The sequence below is a fragment of the Hyaena hyaena genome, unplaced genomic scaffold (genome assembly GCF_003009895.1).
Source record: "Hyaena hyaena isolate Hyena2069 unplaced genomic scaffold, ASM300989v1 scaffold_418, whole genome shotgun sequence".
Taxonomy (NCBI): domain Eukaryota; kingdom Metazoa; phylum Chordata; class Mammalia; order Carnivora; family Hyaenidae; genus Hyaena; species Hyaena hyaena.
The window spans coordinates 426288-446959 of NW_024081051.1; the positions used below are offsets into that span (position 1 = coordinate 426288).

General features: G+C 53.1%; 1 protein-coding gene across 1 annotated transcript in view; it reads left to right on the forward strand.

The window, feature by feature from the left end:
• The window catches only part of FARP1 (FERM, ARH/RhoGEF and pleckstrin domain protein 1), a 290026-nt gene that overhangs the window by 263685 nt on the left and 5669 nt on the right, over window positions 1–20672 (forward strand). Inside the window, exons 17-23 of the mRNA XM_039252521.1 lie at window positions 5923–6004; window positions 11775–12012; window positions 14935–15065; window positions 19028–19096; window positions 19310–19399; window positions 20057–20139; window positions 20221–20333. Coding sequence (XP_039108452.1) covers window positions 5923–6004; window positions 11775–12012; window positions 14935–15065; window positions 19028–19096; window positions 19310–19399; window positions 20057–20139; window positions 20221–20333 — 806 coding nt within the window. The remainder of the gene's footprint in view (window positions 1–5922; window positions 6005–11774; window positions 12013–14934; window positions 15066–19027; window positions 19097–19309; window positions 19400–20056; window positions 20140–20220; window positions 20334–20672) is intronic.

The following is a 20672-nucleotide window of genomic DNA, read 5'->3' on the forward strand; positions in this document are numbered from 1 at the left end:
AGCCAGATCGGGCGACTTCTTGTGTCTCAGAGCTTTAGTTTGACACTTTTCATTGGTTTAAAAAAATAAGGCTGTGCAAAAAGGGTTTAAAATCATTGCTCTCAAGGTAAGCGGCAGTGAAACTCCTTGGAGACAAGGCAGTGGGGTCCACCTAGAAATCACCTGGGAAGCGCGAGCAAAGGAAGAAAGATTCCAAAAATTAGCACAAACAGTGGAAAAGAATTTGTGGGGTATATCTGTGTACCATGCGGGGGGGAGGGGGGGACATCTGCTTGGACACTTACCTGTGTAAATTGAAAATTTCATGTTTGTTTCAAAGCCCAGAAAGACACCGCAAGGACACTGAATTTAATATATTCTGCCCCAGCCGGCTTTCCACACTGTCCCCCAGGGTTTCAGGGACAGTGATGTTGGTAATTATTTCCTTTTAACCCAGGAGTAAAATGACATGTCCTCAGTCACATGTGGGAGCTGGTTTTCCATGGATTATCTGCCTTGTTCCTGAGGGGACAGCCCACTGGGCTTCGAGACCAAGCTGCTTTTCCTAGAAAAAAGAAGACAATTTTTCCAATTGCCTGAACCACAGCGGAGCTTCCACTGGAAAACACTTCAGAGCGAGTGCTCTCTGGGTCACTGAAGAGTTTAAAATGGCTTTTCTGTCCCCCTGCACTTTAACATGTGGCTTACGAACAGGACTGAACCCAGGGGACCACGTCAAGTCTTCTCTGGGCACCATTGATCCTGTCTGCGAGCGGGGCTGTGACTTAATGCTTCTCTTATTAAAGGGGACCTGGCATTAAACCTCAGAAGAAAAGCTGTAGCCTGAAGCATCCTGGCATTGCAACTGACGGGCATGACGCTGCCCAGAACAGGGAGCATCTGCCGTCTGAAGGCACTGCCCAGAGAGTGGGTCCCTTACTTGGAGCGACCAAAGGGAAACCCAAGTGCCCCATGCCCAGTGAGGACGCCTCTGGCCCGAACATCTTTCCCACAAGGGGGGATGTGAATTAAAATTCAAATGATTTGGATTTTCTTCTCCAGGGATCTCAAAGGATATTGAAATCCATCAAAGAATATTGAAATCAACATAAATTACATGGGGCTAATATGTTTATATATGTTAGATGTGTGTAGTACATATAGTATATAAACATAGATAAAAATATAAATATCTAAATAGTATATGATATAGATAAATATAAACATAATCTATTACTCTGGCTAAATTGTTTGCTTTGAACCCAGCCACCCTCCATCCCCACACATTCATGGAAGATGTGTCTTTATTCATTTCCTTATTTATACATCATCTTTCTACTTACGCGTATACACAAATACATACGATCACAGACTGTTTTCATTTAAAATCATAGGAACCACAGGGACTAGTAAGAGCAAAGATGTGATGTTTGATTTGCAAATGAGGCCTAAAAACGAGGCTCACAAAGTTCAGTCCATTGCGCGGGGTCAGGGCGCGCCCAGACCCGGAGCGAGGTAGAAAGGCCACCCCCCAGCTCTGATCGGCAGTTGGCTTTGTGTTTCAGTCTAACGAGATGATGCTTCATCTGTCGGGAGCAGAAGGGAAAGGCCCAGTGCTTGGCGAACATGCTTGCGTTAATACTGGGCTACTTGAGAAGCCCAGTGGGTCAGTCACTACCTGCTTTCCATGGTAAAGAATCTCCTCTGACACTTGGCTGAAGCCGAGCCTCATGTTCCACTCCCCAGAAAACACTCACAGTGGGAGACGGCGTCCTGGGGTGCGTAGTACCATGTGGGATAGCTGGCTGTTGTGTCCCCGATGAGGCCGTGGACACACTGTAAACTGCCCTAGGGCTGCACATAGATTCTATGTTGACGTTGGGGGTGGGAAGTGGGGGAGCAGAAGGGTGATGTCTCCCACTGGCCTTGCCCACCGCCACCTACTGCCGGTGTTGTATTTCCTGGCGGTCAGAGTCCAAGCCCTCAGGCGCAAGGGCTCCTCCTGCCCCTTGCAGACACCCCCGGTCCTGGTCTCTCCCACAGGGCACTGGCCCTTCTGTCGTTCTCTCTCTCCGTGGTCTGTCAGCTGCGGAGTTAGTGACCAGCTCACATAGGGCGAATGAAGTGTCTGCAGAGGGACAGGAAGACTTGGAGATGTACGGTGGGTGTGTGGGTGTGTGTTCAACCCTGTGCGGAGCTGACGTTGCGGTGTGCTCCAGGGAGTGTATTCGTCACGGTGCGCGGGGCAGAATTTAGCATCTGGGAGGCTTCAGACTACATGGCTTTCCCATCTGAAATTGTCAGAAGAATTTTCAGCTTTGCGGCCGCGCGGTAATTACACAGACAACTATGCGGCCCTGTTTCCTAAACAAGGACCCTTTTCTTGTGAGGTTAACATCCGGAGGATGTTCTGTAAGAATTATAATTACTTTTTCCATGTTCTTAATAATAAAATGACCTTTCAGTTCTAAATAATAAAGCAGATGGTTTGAACTTGCAGATTTGGTGGGATTAACATGTAAAGGAGGTACAAACATGACCATATTCCTATAGGAGCAGCAGGAGTTTTGGGTTTGTCCTGTTCCCATGGACTGGCGCCATGTTCTGGAACCCTCGGGGGTCAGGACTGGCCGTGCGTGCTGCAGATGGGGTGGAGGGCTCCAGAGGCGGGCGGCTGCCCGGACTGGATGCATTGACCTCCGGGGCCCCGGCCTGCTGCCTCCACACCACCTAGAGTTGACCCGGTTGGATTTATCCACATGACTGCCTTCCCCGGGGCACAGGACATTGGTGATGGGAAAGCAGAGCTATTTATTTTTTTATTTTTTTATTTCTTTATTTCTAGGAGAGAGAGAGAGACAGCGTGAGCAGGGGAGGGTCAGAGAGAGAGGGAGACACAGACTCCGAAACAGGCTCCAGGCTCTGAGCTGGCAGTCAGCACAGAGCCCGACGCGGGGCTGGAACCCACGAACCGCGAGATCATGACCTAAGCAAAAGTCGGACGCTTAACCGACTAAGCCACCCAGGCGCCCCATGAACTCAGAGCTATTTCTAAAATGAAAGTAAAGATGCCAAAGACCGAGAAACAGGACTCGGCTAGCCAGCTAATGCAGGAAACTGTCCCCTTGAGTTTGGGGCTTTAACATCAGTACATTTTCTTTTAATAGCGGGCAGAAGAAGGAAGGAAGTCAATAAAATCTGGCTTCCACACCATACTCTGCCCCTCCCCCCATGTCCTCTCCCCAGCACTTCATTTTCCCTTGGGCACTATGTGTGAGAAGGAGGAAATTGCTTTGTTATTAATGAAGCCTCCCCCCCCCCCCCATTTTTCCCCTTGCCCACCCAATCCAGAGGACTCTGGCTAAAATATCTAAATTATGTCCTTTGAACTAACTAAAGGCCTTCCTTAGCTGCATTTGTCAAATGGCACGCCCACTGGAAAGTTTTGGAAGTTTCAGGTTATATCTACATACCCACAGATCAAGTTTCACATGCCTTGCCTCCTCTTATTAATGTGTGGCATTTAGTCAAAATTAGGACATTCTGGCTCAGTAGCTTTTTTTTGTTCAGGTCTTGGGGGGCAGCGGGGGAAGGGAGTGGGAGCTTTCCAGCTCCTACAAGAGCTTCGCGTGATGGGGAAGGTGCAGGGTTGAAGGAGGGGGTTCTATAAAGCAGAAAGCCTCCATGTGAGGCCGGAGCTCCCTTCTCTGAGCGTTTAAGGAAAAGAACCACCAGTAAACTCTCAGCTAAAAGCAGGCACACATCAGGATCAATGGAAGGGCCAAACGATAAACTTCTCAATAGAGACTGGATTAATAACCATTGGCTAAAATTCCAGAGATGCCTCCACCCTGCGGCTGACGGGGCAGAATAACATGCAGTGATTAGCAATAGAGGAGACTCTCCCAGAGCAGAGCCTGGGTCTCCCACTGTCGCTGAAACATTCTCCGATGACCCTTTGGGGGGAATTTGATCCACTGGGTGGTAGGAGAGACAGACAAGGGGGAAAATACCTGAGGTTTGGGGGGGGGAGGGGGCAGAGCAGTTACATCATCAAGGGGGGTGAGTTTGGGCAGTAAGATAATTAACTCTGGAACCTCTTGAGTTTGAGATACTTGCAGGGTCATTCGTGTAGAACCCTCTGGTGGGTATAAGAAATACATCCCCTGGGTCCCTACGAGGACATTGGGGTACAGATCTGGCATCAAGCATAGAAACCGTGGGGAATGCAGGGATTCTACAGGAAGAAGCAGGAAGCGAAGAGAGCACAGAACCACCCATGCATCCCCAGAGAACACAGACCTCTTACGTGTAGCCTGAAGAGGAGGCGGCGGCCCCCAGGGACTGAGCACCGACCTCGAGAGGAGTCTGGAGAGAAAGGCCTCCCGAAGCCGGAGAGCCAAGCGCTGAGGTTTGGGGTGCTTGTCCCGAGAAGCTGCACAGGGGCAGGGCTTAGGCAATTAGGAGGTTGGTGGTGGTCCTTCACAGAAGCACTTCAGGGAGTGGTGAGGACAGAATCCCAACACGGTTGGAAGAGGAGTGGTAATTAAGGCGATCGGCCACCGCCCTTTGGGCCGCTAAGAGGAAGCGGAAGGATTGAGGAATTCTGTGTCGGGGCGAAGGGGACGGGAATATAATAAAGAGAGCGCCCAGAAGCCGGTGACGACCCAGGCTGGGGGCATCGCGTATGCTCTCTGTCCCTCTATTCCCGGACAGCTGTAACTACCCAGTGGGTCTGGGTGCCGTCTCTCCCCTGATGTAACCCGTGTATCCGCTTAGAGCCAGTGGAAACCGTCATTCACTGCCTGTTGCCGGAAGCCCCGGGCCGGGGCTCTCCCTTCCGACTTGAAGCCCCCTGCCCGCATTTTTTTACCTTTTTTCTTTTTCGTGCATCCCTTTCGTTTAAGTCAGCTTCTAGCTATCCTGAACAGTTGGTCTGAAGATACTAGCCAGACTCGTTGAAAATGGTGTTTTAATTGTCTCTGGAAAATTCTCTTTCTCGTCAGTGGGTAATTTCACAGATCTGCATTAGGGCCATGGTTGGAGGGGTGTGAGCTGGACCCCCTAGGCTTAAGTTCAGGCTCTCGGTGTCTCGATAGCTAATGTTAGGCAAGCTGCGTGGTTTGTGCCTCGGTTTCTTCAGCTGTTTAATGGCAGTGATGATGGCACCCCCCTCATAAGGCCATCATGAGGGGTAAATGAACTAGTGCTTATAATGTGCTCAGCCCAGAGGACCGTGCTCAGTAACTACCCATCGTGGTGGATATTCCTTTCCTCTCTGCAGCTTAGGCTCTTGGCCTATCAACTGGCTACAGCCCAGAGCCGTTGGAAACATGAATACAGTAGACCCAAAACTCTGCTCAAAGTGCCCACCACTTGTCATTTTCCGCCCAGCGTCTGGGGCTGGGGGGAGTCTGGAACCTCCCTTCCCTGGCCCTCCCTGTACCTGGGATACCCATCCTGCCCACCTCTGCCCGCACCCTCACCCTCACCCCCCACGCGGTCTCCTGCACCTCCTCAGTCGTGTTTTTCTTTTCCCCAGGGCTTCCCACGCGGCCCTCCGTCTGCTTTAGGCTCGGGCTCTCGGGAGCAGAAATGCCGTCCGTTGGTGGTCTTCAAGCTCTTGTAGGGACACCCACGTCACCCAAGTGTGGATGGGGGAAAATACAGAATGAGACCAAATTAAAATGATGGCAAAATGGTTCTTCCCCGTCTCTTTCAAAGTACAAAGGGACTTCTTTGTCTGCAGAATGACCGGGGGGATTTCAGAGGCTCCTTCCGGGGCTAACGCTGTGTGGCGCCCAGAGAAGGGAGAGGTGTAAATAATAGGGGATTGGAAAGGAAGGCATAACTTGCTATTCTGTGATGTGAGGCCGGTACGTTTTCGGGTTATGTTTCCACTGCTGATGCTTTTGTTTCCAACCCCTTTGCCTTTGCTTTCAGGGAAGGCCGCTCGAACGCCCACATCAGAGGGGATTACCAAAGAATCGGAGATGTCCTGCTGAGGAACATTCAGGGTATGAAGGTGAGCTGCCTCAGGATGGGGCTCGGGTGGGACAGGCTCCCTGGGGAAGGGAAGGCCTGGGCTTCCATCCCCATCCATAACCACACGTGACTTCGTTTGACGACATACAGGCAACACAGCTCAGGGTGAACTCCTCTGTCTTTCCAGACAATCGTATTTGGAAGGAAAATGCAGCCACTTTGGAGGCAGTGCTTTTAGTACTTTTCCTCCTTAAAAGCTCTGTGCTGTAATCAAAACAACAGGTATTATCTGTGAATAAATCATGCAGCACTCATTTTTAAGAAGCTATGCAGACAAAACATGGTTTCGTTGACTGAACGTTGCTCTTTTCATCACTCGTTCTGGCTTCTTGTAAGTGTGACGAAAATACCGGATTTAGAGCCCAGTAGGAATTCCAATCCATCCCTATGACTTGAAGTCAGTGTACCAGGCAAGATTTCTAACCAGCCAGCGAAACCTGCAATGATACAAGCGTAAGGGTGCGCCGCCAGACATACTAAACCAATATTCTACCCCATTTTTGAAATCTGCCCCATCGCTTAGATCTGAAATTTTCATTTTTATGTCTTCATCTTCATCTATCAATGCCTTTAATACAGAATGTTTTAATTCACGCAGTTTACCTTTTTAAATACAAATACCTCTCTGTTTACATTTTAAAGCAATCTTTCTACATCTCAACTGGCCAAAAAAAGCCTCTCTAATACCTTAACTGATAACTCAGAGCAACCCCTAAAGAAGGCAGGTCACTTCTGCCACCACTGCCTCCCATCCAGCCCCGCATCCATCCATCCCTCCATCCATCCCTCTAGTACTAGCTGAGCACCCACAATGCATAAGACATTTTTGTAATAAAAGTTACTGTTGGAGTTTGAATTAATTCCCAAAGATCTTGCTAAGTTGTTTAAGGCTTTATTTTCCCCCCTTAGAATGATCCATCTCATGAAGGTAGGACAAAGGGATGTTGCCGGGGGGGGGGGGGGGGTACACAGAAAAGATAAGATCTAAAGCCACTCCAGAGATTTCCTGTTTCTCTTAACAAATCAAGATACTGCTTAACAGGCCTTGAGCTCACTTTTTTTACAATGTTCAAAAAGCAACATGGCCCTCTGGGTAAGACCAGAGAGGCACCATGAACGCTGTCAGGTTTGCAGAATCCCTTGAAATAATCACCAAGAATCATCTAAGATGTTCTACAGCCATGGTGTTTTTAAATTTTTTTTAATGTTTTATTTATTTCTGAGAGAGAGAGACAACGTGAGCAGGGGAGAGTCAGAAAGAGAGGGAGATATAGAATCTAAAACAGGCTCCAGGCTCTGAGCTAGCCATCAGCACAGAGACCAACGTAGGGCTCGAACCCACGAACCACCTGATCATGACCTGAGCCAAAGTTGGACACTTAACCGACTGAACCACCCAGGCGCCTCTTGTTTTTAATGCTTTAAGTAAGGCTGATCCACAAAACTCAGATGTAACAGTAATAGACATCCTTGTGCTTTCCATAGTATTTTTTATTAATGTCTTAAAGTAGGTTTACAGAAAAACTGAGCAGAAAGCCCATGGTGGGGGAAGGTCCCACATGCCCATTTGCACATGCGCGCGCACACATACACAGTCCCATGGTACTAACATCTTGCATGGGCATGGGATAGTTGTTATGACTGACGTGTGTTATTATTAACTAAATCCGTAGTCTCCGTTACGGTTCACTCTTGGAGTGGGACATTCTGTGAGGTTCTGCCAGATGCAGAATGCCACGTACCTGCCACGGGCCAGAGTCACCGGCCTAAAAGTCCTCCCGGCTCTGCCTTTTCATCCCTCCCCTCCCCCACCCCCTGGCCACCCCCGATCCTTTCCTGCCTGCATAGTTGTGTCTTTTCCAGAAGACGTGGAATCACACAGCGGGCAGCGGCAGCCTCGAGCCTCTGTAACACTTGTGAAAGCTGCCCTTTCTCTCTCTCTTCTGTACTACGTTTTTGTTACTGTCCCACTTCCCAGTTACCTTCCCGTGTCCGGCCTCTTTCCTTCCCCTCTGCTCCCAGCACTCCTGTCATCGGAGATGGCAGCTGACTCGGGGACGACGCGGGTCTGAACTGCGTGGGTCCATTTACACGCAGAATGTTTCTCTCTTGCTTGTGATAGTACGTGTAACACCATACATCAGTCAGCTCTTTGTGTTAACAATATGGCTTCCAGCCAACACCAGGCTATTATTAATAGTGCCGTGGGGGGGGGGGGAGGGTGTTAAAAATGAAATGCCAATTTTTAATTGCGTCGGGGAGTCAGTGCCCCCCCCCCCAGGGCTGTTCGGGGACAGCTGTATGATCCTGCCCAGGGAGGGCCCCGCCTGCACGGACTCCCTTCAAGGAGGCTTGGACTCCGCCGTGGGCCTCCAGGGCCAGCCGCTGGAGACCTGCCAGCCCGTTCCCTGCCCCCTTGGGGACAGTCCCCAGCGTTCTCCTGCTTACCGGCTGTCCTTGGTGCCTCGTCCGCGGAGAGCTGAGCGGAAGTGGGCGTCCACCCTCCCCTCTGCTCACCTAGCGCCCGAGACCTCCTGTGACATACGTCATTTTCCCTCAGAGCCGTTCTTTCTCCTTGGGCTGGTGAGTTGGCGGTACTGGCGCTGGAGTCCATGTGTGGGTGCTGTGAGCATTTGCAGCATGGCGCCCCGTGCCAGCCACGTAAAAACGGGGGGAGAGGCTCAGAGAGCCACTGGCTGCCTTTTTTAGCATTTGTTTGGGTTGCTTTTTCTTGTGGTGGTTAGAGTTGGTTTTAAAGAAATTTTATGAAGTATGAAGGAGAGCCAGCAGAAGGTTCCAGAGATTAGAAGCCCAGGAGAGCACTTTGGTCCCATATGTCCAACACACACACACACACACACACACACACACACACCACACACACACACACACACACCACACACACACACACACACACATTTTCACCAGCATTGGCAGGGGCTTAGCAGACTGGGGTGGTCCCCAGACCCTCCACTCTTGACCTTGACCGAGGGAGCTGGGCCAGCGGCTCCAGTCCCCGCCTGAAAGTCAGATAACCTGAATTATGGTCTCTAGTTCATGCTGCAAACTTCTGACTGGAGACATCTGCCCAGATGCGCAGAGGTTCTTCCAAACCCACCCAAGCTCCACCTCTCATCCAGCCCGGGATGTCCACTCGGCCCGTCGTCTCCTCAGGTGTCCCCCTCCTGCCCCATCTCCTTCAACTGCTCCCCCCCCCCCACTCCTTCTGGCTCGCAGGTGGCTCTGCGCTGGAGGACCTGCCCAGCTTCCTGGCGCTGCCCTGCCTCCCAGCGAGCCGCCCCCCATCAGCATTCACACTCCAGCCAGACTTCGGAGGCTCACAGCCCTACGCACGTCTCTCCCGTCGGGAGAATACAGTCCAAACCCAAACCTGACAAAGGCCTTCATGTTCTAGCCCTGGATGATCTTTCTAGGCCCTTCCCTATGTCCTTCACATTCTGCTATGTGCTTGACCATGAACTTGCCTCTCCAGGCACTCGGATTTTTGCAAGATTCCTGCCTTGGCTGGGTGTGTGCATGGGTTCATTTTTTTTTTTTTTTTTTTTTGAAGTAACCTCCCTACTCCGAACATGGGGCTCCAGCTCACAACCCCAAGATCGAGGGTTACATGCTGTCTGCCAACCATGCCAGCCAGGCGCCCCTCATTTGCTCATTAAGGCATGCAGGCAACAGACATTTATGGAGTACCTACTGTGTGTATCAGGCCCCGAGGATACAGGAACGTGATCAGATCAGGAACAGCGCGTGGGATAACACTGCCTGGAGCCGCACGTGTCCACACACGCACAAGGGCGTATGTAACTGTTAGAAGCCGAGTCAACTCCAGATTGTACCAGTGTCCATTTGATTTGCTGTAGTTACACGAGATGTTAGCCCTGGGAGGCTGGGTGAAGGACCTCCCTGTACATTTCTGTGCAAGCTCCTATCAATCCATATTTCAAAATAAAAATAGTCACTAAACCCAGCAGGGGCCACTACGTGATGAGGGCTGAGATGGACCAATACGGCCTAAGTACAGAAGAAGGCAGAGAAGTCCCTAACTGGCAGAGGCGGGTGTTGAGGGGGTTGCCGAAGCCGGGCAGGAGTCCTGATGGGCATGTCCTGTGCAGAGGCTCTGGGTGTGAGCCGGGCACGTTCAAGAGCAGGTTGTTCAGCAGGCTGTTCACCTGAGGTGAGGTGGTAAGAAGCACGGTGGAGGGGGATGAGGATCAAAGGCCCCGTGTGCCCTGCAGGACTCTGGAGGCGTGGAGGGGTGAGGCGTGGAGGTGGAGGTCCCGATGGAGACCCCACCACAGTGGTGGGTGACACGAAGCCAGAACCAGGGCAGTGACTGTGTGGAGTAAGACGGGAACAGGCTTGACATTTTTAGGAGGTAGAATTAGAAGGACTTGGTGAAGGATTCAGAAAAATGAGGGAATCCGGAATGTTCTCCTGGTTTTTCTGCCCTGGACAACTGGGCTGGTGGCGGCATCCATCCTGAGCTTGGAGACTCGGCGGCGGCCCCGGTTGAGGCAGGCGCTGTTGGGTTTGCGCTCACCGGATCCTGACTCTTGACAAAGCCTTCATGGAGCGTGGAAACGTAGGTGTGAGGGTGGGCGGCACACGGACGGCAGGCGCACTCCCGGGAAGGGCGTCTTGAGGACAGCCGCTCTTCTCTCGTGCCGCGTGTCCTTGTGGCCATCTCGTTACCCTTCTCGGTCTGGAAATGTCCTTCCCTTGCGCTTCTTCTCCACCTCCCGTGAGGAATTCCTCTAATGCTCTGTCCGCAGACATCTTACCGTCATTAGTCTCTACCACGAGCCATTACAGGACAGGAATATTCAAGAGCAAGTGTTAAGTATGGTAACGCAGACTTTATTCAGGACCATGGTGGCTGGGGTAGGGCCCGCTGCTGTGTGGTTTTCAGTGGGGGACAGAGACTGGGCTCAACTCTGAATACGGCGTGGGCAAGCGGGGATTTCCAGCTGGGGGCAGGGTGGGGGTCACGGATGGGAATGTACAAAGAGGAAACAGAGGGGAGAAATCAGGTTGTGGCCGAACCAACCGGACAGGATGCTTTGCTGAAGGCAGGGTGACCTGACATCACCTGGGGATGGTAAGACATGAGCAACCGAGTGTCAAGGGTGACCAGACATCTAGGGTGGGGGGTTCCAGTTAGGCTGACTGAGTAGGGTATTTGCTAAAACTGGCTTTTCCTAAGGAGGTTCACAGACCGGTCAAGGAGAAGGCTCAGGAGCCGGAAGAAAGGTTGGTCAAGGGAAGCTTCTGTGTCAGACCCCCGTAGAGTAGGCTCCGTGGGTAACCCTCACCCAGCGCTCCGAAAGCGGGCGGAGCAGGTGGCTCACGGCAGATACTCCCTTACTGAAAAGCAGAAGGGGCGAGTGTAACAGAAACGCACAGCGCTAACTGTATGACACTTATGGAGTTGGCTCTGGGCCCTTCTGACGTGTAGAAGAAAAGCACAGCCCGCACGAAGGAGCTCCTGTTTGTTCCCCTCGGTTTTGCCAGCCTCACCTCTAGTACATATACATCTCCAATGCCACTTAAACCGCATAATGCTTTCCTAGAGCTTTGTCTTTCATTCTGAGAATGTAACCGAAATAATGAAATAAACAGCGAATGGGAAAGCTAGAAGTGCGATGAAAGGAAGCCACGAAAGGCCACGGTGAGGTGCATTTCTGAGAGCCGGCCTGGGTGGAACGCGTGCGTCCTGTGTGTCGCCCCCACAGCAACTGGCGGCTCACCTGTGGAAGCACAGCGAAGCTCTGGAGGCGCTGGAGACGGGCATCAGGACCTCGCGGCGGCTGGAGAGCCTGTGCCGAGACTTCGAGCTGCAGAAAGTGTGCTACCTGCCGCTCAACACCTTCCTTCTGCGCCCGCTGCACCGGCTCATGCACTACAAGCAGGTCCTGGAGCGCCTGTGCAAGCACCACCCGCCCAGCCACGCCGACTTCAGGGACTGCAGGGGTGAGCAGGGGGCAGGGCCTGCGGGAGTGAGGGTGGGGGGCTGCCTGAGAGCCCGGGGGGGGGGGGCTCACGATCTGGGGGCGGGGGGGTGGCGCATGACGTATTTTAGCCTGGCGCGCAATGCTTTTGTTACCTCTTGGTCTTTCCGTAATGAAAGTGATAACTCCTCCTTTGCTCCTGAGTAGTTTAGTGGTTTAGTGCAAAGAACCTTGGAGAAGTTCCATTTAGCCTCAGCTCCCTGACCCCCACTAGGAAGTGTCCCTGCGTGATGGAAACCTTTGACCCTCCTTGGATCAGCTACAGAAAATGGCCGTAAGAAGTCCTTCACGTTAAGAAGCACCTCACCTGATCTCTCTCTCTCTTGTCCCTCGCTCACTCGTACATGCACTCGCGTTCGCTCGCTCTCTCTCAAAAAAAAAAAGAAGCACCTCACCTGTATTGACTTAATTTTCATGACCAACCTATAAGGCAGAGGTGAGCTCATTTTACATATGGGGGCTACTGAGACCAGAGAGGTTAAGGAAGTCCCCAGAGTCACACAGCTAGAGAGCAAGTGACTTGGAGCCTAAACCCAGAGCACATGGGCCTGACCATCCTATCCTTCTGTCATGATGATGTTACCCACTGTTGCCCACTCAGCCCTGGGCCAGGTATCTTAGTAATATTAACACCTTGACTCCTTTAACAACCAACAACTCCAGCTACAATACGTATTGTTTCCCCCACGTTATAGATGAGATGCCTGGGCCGCTGGTACCCTCACCTAAGTATTACAAACACCTCCCTTTTGCGTTCTCTTTTTCTAAATGCACCTCTTCTTGTTTGGCTTAAAACCTGATTCCCTCAGGCTGCCGTCAAAACTCTGCATGATCTGGCCCGCCACCAGCATTGAGCACCTGCTGTGTATTAGGCATGTGAAAGTGAACGACGCAGATGTGGGCACAGAGGGGAAGACACCCGGGCAGTGACTGCCCTGTGATCTGGCCCAGCCTTCGGGGCCAAGGGGGAGCTTCGTGAGGGAAAGGATATTGTGTGTTTAGAGCTAAGGTACAAACAGGAGTTGTCCTGGTTGAAAGGAGGGCGTGCAGCATGGCGTTGGGAGCAGCACGTAGAGAGCTCAGAAGAGACAGAGACTGTGGAACACCCCAGAAAGTAGAAGTTCTGTGTGGAACTCAGAGGGATGGCAGCGGAAATGAGACTCCCAAAGTGAGCAGAGACCAGGTCCCATAGGGTCTCATAAACGCCACAAGACCGCAGTCCAGGGCACAGGGAGGACAGGAAGGAAGTGGAGACTCGGGCTTGTTGCAGAAAAGTCAACCCTTGGGTACGTAGGACATGTAGAGGAATCTTACAGGTTCGTGTCTTAAAAGATAACCTCGGAGAAGTTGTGGTGAAATAATGAAGACATTGGCATTCATGGAAGGGGACAGAAATGGCTGGTGACATGGTTTTGGTTTGTCACATATAGGTCATTCGTCTTTAACACCATGGTGCTTCATGCCTCTGCACCTCCGTGTAGTCTGTTCCTTCTGCTTGGCATCACTGCTCCCCGCACAGCGCTCCTCCTCCTCCTCCTCGAAGCCTCAAGGCTGTGCCTGACCCTGGAGCTTGGGTGACCCTCTCCCCCCACCTGCCTTGGCTTATCATGTAGCAATTGCCAGGTGGCCACACCTGGACGGGAGGACTCAGAATTGTACGGCTAGTTCACGCAGAAAGGTCGGGGACGTCTTTCATTCCACATGGGCTGTCCTTGGCTGACTTGCCCAGTTGGCATTTTACTGAACAGTCCCCAGTAAAAAAAAAAAAAAAAAAAAAGTCCGTCCTTGACCGCTAAATGGAAAAAGCGTTGATAACCCAGCTAAAGACCTCAGGGGCGTCATCGTGAAAAGGCTGGTGAAATGTATTTACGACTCATGAGGGATGGGGTTGTGCCCAGTTCCCGAGATGCCTCCCCTGAGCACCCAGAGACCAGGGTGCCACCTTTGCCCTCCGAGAGCCGCCTCAGTCCCGCCCTGCTAAGCCTTCCGTGCCCAGTAACTGTTTATTGGACCAAGTTGGCCAGTAATGCCTGAAGCCTGAGCAAGCCCTGGGTTTTGTCACCAAGCCTGGGACAGGGCACCCTGTGATAAGCAGCAAGAATTTAATTTGCGTCCCCAGGGAGAAAGTAAGGCTCGCTTCCCTTCCCGAGTCCAAGTGCTGGGGACGAGCAGGAGTTTAGTGTTCTGAAGACTGGCGTTCCGTGGACAAGTATTTGTTGACAAAAATCCCCGAATGCTCAGCTACTGTGGATTTACGTGTCACCCAATTCGTCCTAAGGGGACACGAGCCCTTTCCCATCTCAGATGCCCCCAGTGCAGAGAAGACGCTCCCATGAGTGTGAAATCATGCTTCCTCTGCAGTCATGCTTCACAAGCATCTCGGCAAACAGTGTGATTTCTGCAGAAGCAAGGACTGGGGAATGTGCTGGAATGTTAGTGGCCCAGAAGTGTCCCGCTTATCAAGGAGATGCTCTCACAGAAAGATCCCGTCTTCCCCAGATTTCTCTGTGGCCTCCCTATGCCCTCCATCCTTTCCAGGTAACAGGAAGGGGCTAGAAACTTCTGCCCTGAGGGAAAATTCTAGTTCGTATTCCACTGTGATTCCCTCCGTGCCAGCGAGTGATTCCAGTGGGAAGACAGCCGTCCGCCACGTAGCTGCGAACGGGCCATTTTCATTCTCAGAATGCTTTGGGGAAATGCAAGCAAATCAATTCGTGTTGCAAATTTTTATTTGTTAGAAATTGTTATTAGAAATAGCAGTGTTTTTCCCTAAGAGGGCGGCCTCTCTCTTAGGTCAGCTACTGCCCTGGAGGGCTGGTACTGGGGAAAACAGACCCTCGTCGGCCATTAACGCTGCCGTTTCCGGTCCTGTCCCCTTTGTTAGCTGCCCTCGCAGAGATCACTGAAATGGTGGTACAGCTTCACGGTACGATGATCAAGATGGAGAATTTCCAGAAGCTGCATGAACTCAAGAAAGACTTGATTGGCATCGACAATCTTGTGATTCCGGGAAGGGTAAGTAAGGCTGTTAGAGGCGAAGCCAGAAAGGCAATTGTTTAAGTGACTTAAATTTGAACCTTTTGAATACGGACTCTCCACTTTAAGATCTCCTCCTTCTGAGTGAAGTGGCTTCCTTCCTGCCGCAAGACTATTGGGACAGTGCCTTGAACCTTACGGTGGACTGTCCTGTGTTAGAGGAGATAAAGCCAGGCTTTGACCTCCTATTCTGCTTTTTCTCCTTCCTGGTTGATTTGCTAATTTACGTTTTCCCTACCGTATTCTCAGAAGATTAGAGACCTCTCATTTTATTTTCTTTTAAGTTAGGTAAATGTAAACGGAAGCCAAGGAAAAACACTTTTTTAAAACAATCAGGTAGAATGGTGCTACAAAGGCAGAGGAAATCGTGCACGAAAGCACGTAAGTTCCAGACGTATGAAAAGAATTTTTAAAAGATGCAATCTTCTGTATATAATATATATTTTTAAAATTTTTTTATGTTTATTTTTGAGAGGAAGCATGAGGAGGGGAGAGGCAGAGAGAGGGGGAGACACAGAATCCGAAGCAGGCTCCCGGCTCTGAGCTGTCCGCACAGAGCCCGACACGGGGCTCAAACCCACGAACTGTGAGATCATGATCTGAGCCGAAGTCAGGCGCCCCAATATAATTTTAATTCAGGGTTAAAATAACATTTTAGCCAGAACGTGATTCTAGGAGAGAGGCTCATTCACTTAGGCCGTTGACCCTCCCCCGCCAGCACCCCCCCCCCCCCCCNTCCACCAGTGAGGCGGGGCCTCGGGACCTGGGTCGGGGGGAGCCTAATGAGGAGACTGACTGGAAAACCCTTTGTGAAAGGAGGGGAGAAGAGGCGTATGTAGTAAATGGCGGGTGCACATGAAAGCCGGGATTTCCTTGGGCTCAGCCGGTGAGACGGGCCAGGCGTCAGCACACAACAGGCACTTTTACCCGCCCTCGAGGAAGGACGCCTTAGTAAAGGCCACTGGAATCAGTATGATTTTCTCTTAACTTTGTGCCAAAATATATAGCCAGGGTGCCTGGGGGGTTCCGTCGGTTAAGCGTCCGGCTCCGGCTCAGGTCATGATCTCGCATTCGTGGGTTCGAGCCCCACATCGGGCTCTGTGCTGACCGCTCAGGGCCTGGAGCCTGCTTCAGATTCCGTGTCTCCCTCTCTCTCTGCTCCTCTGCTGCTCGCATCTGTCTCTTTCTCTCAAAAGTAAGTAAACATTCAAAAAGATTTTTTAATAGATAAGTAAAGAGAGCTCATTATTACTTATACAGGTAATTTATAAGTAATATATTACTACCGTCCATATTCTCTGTTCATCCAGCAGCCTCAAGTCAAGGCTGAGTGACATGGGAAGGAGGGAGTCACAGGCCTTGAGGGGAACAAGTTCTGGAATGCTCTATCCCATATGCCTGAGCTACCCAAGTATCATTCGTTTAAATTCTCAAATAACCTAACAGGTGGGAGGGGCGCTCTGGTTTGTCTCTGGGCAGAATTTTGAAAACTGAGACTTGAAGGTGAGCACCCAACTTGGGAGCCGCCCCCTGGGCTCCGTGGGTGTCATTCCTACCATGGTCCCCAGGCTAGTCCCGCTCACCCTCCCACCGGGTCAGCCTGAGACCGCACCCCGTCCTGGAGGGCAGGGATTTTCCCCGAGCCAGCCCCCCACGCCAACCCCCACACCAGGGTGTTGGTCCATAGGACCCTGGGCCTGTGGGCAGCCTGCCCGGTCAGAGCAGCAGGGGCTGGAGGGGTGGGGGGAGCTCCGTGTGGTTAAAACTCAGAGGTGCGGACTGGATTTCCCTCCAGAAGGAAGCAGCTCGCTCTTAAGGACACGAGGGACCTTTTCCCCTCCGTCTTCTGTGGTTTAAACTCAGAGGCCCGAGACCTGTTCCGTCTCCAGCCCCAGACACTGACGGCCAAGCCCCAACCCTTCAGCTTCCTGTCGCTGAGCCCAGCCTCACGTGCGATGTGCGCCCTTGTCGTCTCTGCGGGGAGTGTCGCAGGCCACCCTGTGTCCCACACAGAAAACAGCCGAGCTCCCTCAGATTTGTTGGGAGACGCGAGCGTTCCAGATGTGCGACGGGAGGGCAGCTCAGGGCCCCATCCCGTCCTTGCCACCTTTCAGTGATGACGGGGGGCCCCCAGACATCACCCCCTTGTGTCGCCTCGTTGATCTCCGACGGCATCCATCCCGAGGGCCCGCAAGGATGTATTACCTGTTCCTTTGTTGGTCCCCAAAACACATCCATTAAATTGTGGGCACAGTCTTTGGTTCACATTTTATAAAATAACAGCATCGAATCAGGGCGTGCAGAAGTGTGCAGGATCCAAATGAGTTGGCTGAGTCCTTGGCCGAGTAGCGGCCGAGCTGAGACACCTGCGGGCAGGTGCCCTGGGATCTGCTGCTGCGTCACAAACCACTCCAGGACTTGGTGGCCAGAAACAGCTCTTCAGCACACCTCATGGTTTTGTGAGTCAGGAATCGGACAGGGCTCCGCCACGTGACTCTTCTGCTCCCTGCGGCGCTGATGGGGTCCCCGATGGGCTAGTCTCGAGGGTCCAAGGCGGACACCTGGCAGGGACGGCTGGCGGCTCAGCGGGCTCCAGGATGCCCGTCCACGAGAGGCCTTGCAGACAGACCCTGCGTTCAGCGTGGTCTCTTCTGTGTGCAGCTCAGGGGTTCCCAGCGACAAAGCGGAAGCCACGTGTGGTTTTATGACCTAGTCTTGGAAGTCACGTGGTGTCCGTTCCACGCTCTGTTGGTCCAATCAGTCACTGGCCCACCATACCCAAGGGAAGGGGATGGAGCCCCCGCCTCTGTGGGAGGAGGTGAAAAATGTTAACAGACCTGCAGCCGCGGTTTGGAAGCAGCGCTGTGGAGAACAGCCAGGCGCCTCCTTAATAAGGCAGCCACAGCACCTCCCCATGACCCCGCCCTCCCACCCCTCCGTATACACCCAGAACTGCACACAGGCGTTCAGACAAACACTTGAACGTGAATGTCCATCATCCATCCGGTGAGCGGGTAAACACGTCATAAATCCATACGACGCGACGGCCCCAGGAAGGAGGGAAGTTCTGGCGCGTACTACCGTGTGGCCGGAACTTGAAGACCGGAGAAGTGAATGAAGCCAGACGCCCAAAAGGTCACATATGACAAGACTCACTTCACGTGAAATATCCAAATAGACAGATCCATAAAGAAAACTGATCGGCGGGAGTCAGGTGCCAGGGAAATTGGACAGTGGCCACTTAATGCGCACAGTGTTTCCTTTTGGGTGATGAAAATTTCCCCGCAGATGTGTTCTCTGAACGCATAAAAGTCACAAATGGTAAATTTTAAGTGTATTTTATCACAGTTTGAAAACTGATAGTTTTAAACCAAGTTTACAATGAAGAAAAAAAAATTTAAAAGTTTAAAAAACAAAACCTGATAGTTTTGGGGGTGTTTTAAGAGCCCCAAATGTCACATGCCCTCCAGGGTTTAATAGTCTGGGAGGAGAAATTCCTGAGACACGTTTGCCGCTTCTCACCGGTCCTAGAGCACAGTTCACTTGTTCCTAAGAACCAGAGCTGTGAGTCATGGAGCGTGTTCTCTGTCCCTTCCTCTCCTGTGGCTGTCTCCCCAGCCCCCTGCCGCCACTCTGCGGCCCCTGTCCCCTCCCCTGTTACAGCTGGAAACCCGCGGGGCCTGGGGGCCTGGGGATTAAGCACAGTCCCAGGCTCCCCGAGGGGCCCACTGAGCCCTGCTTTCTCTCTGAGTGGAACTGACCATGGTCTCTGCCGGGTGGGCTCCTGGGAAGGGCAGGAGCTTAGCATGGCATTCGGCAAACAGTCACCACGATCGCTACAGTTTGCGCCGGGACAGGGACCCCCGCACGAGGCAGCCAGTCTCTGCGGGGACGCGGTGTGCGGGCGCCCAGCCAACCCCCGGGGTCTGTTTCGTCCGCAGGAATTCATTCGCCTGGGCAGCCTCAGCAAGCTCTCCGGCAAGGGCCTGCAGCAGCGCATGTTCTTCCTGGTGAGTGTGCTGACCGCTGGCGGTCTGCACGGCGACGGGTGAGCCCCGGGGCCCCTGGAAGGTGGGGGGGGGGGGGGGGAGCAGCCGGCGCTGCTCAGCCTGCGGTTTGCCGAGCCCGATGAGCCACCGCGCGAGGTTCCGAAAACCTGCTTTGGGCGCGTGCTGTTCAGTGGAGTCCGTCCGCCCCATCCGCGCTTCTCCTTGCCCCTCCAGTTCAACGACGTCCTGCTGTACACGAGCAGGGGGCTGACGGCCTCGAATCAGTTTAAAGTCCACGGGCAGCTCCCGCTCTACGGCATGACCGTGAGTATGCGCCGTGGGCATGAGATTGGGGCCCCTCCCCGTGGGCGGCCTGCACTTTGCAGGCCCAATAACGGGAGCGGGCGCCGGGAGGAAGGCACCTCGGGCTCCACTCGGGCTCCCCAGGAGGGGTCGGGACCTGGTGCGCCCTGCATGCGGAACGTGTGGGTGCATTCCTTCTAGAATCAAGTGAGGAAGCGCGCTGATGTCGCCATGAGGTCTCAATCGGTCTTTTACTTCCTCTTGCCTGGGGCCAGGGGCCCCGAAAGACCACCCTCCCATCCACATGCGAAGGCAGAGCCCACCCCCAGATTAAGGAGCCAGCCGTCTCTCCCCAGAGCTATGCCGGCGGACAGGTCTCCATGCCCTGCGACCCCGGCTGGCAGATGCAGACAGGATGCCAGTCCCCCCAGGACTGTTTCCCTGACTTAAACTCTCACTCCCCTCAGTGGTTGGGGAGAAGAAAGTGTGTATGGGCTCTGCCCCCCCCTCCCAAAAAGAAAAAAAAGTTTCAATGCGCTTGACTTTGCTTGTGGCTTTCTGCTTGTGATTTTTCCGACTCGGTTCCTCTGAGCCGTAGCCAGTGTAGTGAACGTTTGTAAACGCGCCGCGTGTCTGCCCGGCCTCTTGGCCGTGACATTCTGCACGCTCGTCCCACAGATAGAGGAAAGCGAAGACGAGTGGGGGGTCCCGCACTGCCTGACCCTGCGGGGCCAGCGACAGTCCATCGTCGTGGCGGCCAGGTAACTCCTGACCTCTCCCCTGCTCCCCCCCCCGCCCCCCCCCCCCCCCCCCTGAAGACCTGACGCCTGCGTCTTGCTCAGCTCTAGATCCGAGATGGAAAAGTGGGTTGAGGATATACAAATGGCCATCGACTTGGCAGAGAAGAGCAGCGGCCCCACCCCCGAGCTCCTGGCCAGCAGCCCCCCTGACCACAGTGAGTGGGGGCGGGGGGGCAGGGGACAGCGCTGGCTTATGGGGGGAGGGTACCCCACTGCCCTTCAGAATCACCCTACAAGGTGGCCTCCTGTCTGTGGTTCATGTTTGCGTTTGAAGCTAATAATCAAGGACCTTCCAGTTCCTGAGGGTAACAGAAGCCCCCCAGAGCAGCGTGAGGGAGCAGGGAAGGCCTCCCTCCTGGGCCAGCGTGGAGGCCTGCGTGCAGGGGGGGGACCCCAGCCCCAGCACTCACGTGCGCCAGGGGCTCCCCGGCTCGCGCCCCTGGGGTGGGACCCTGACAAGGAGACGGCTGCCAGGGCGGCGCCCCCCCCCCCCC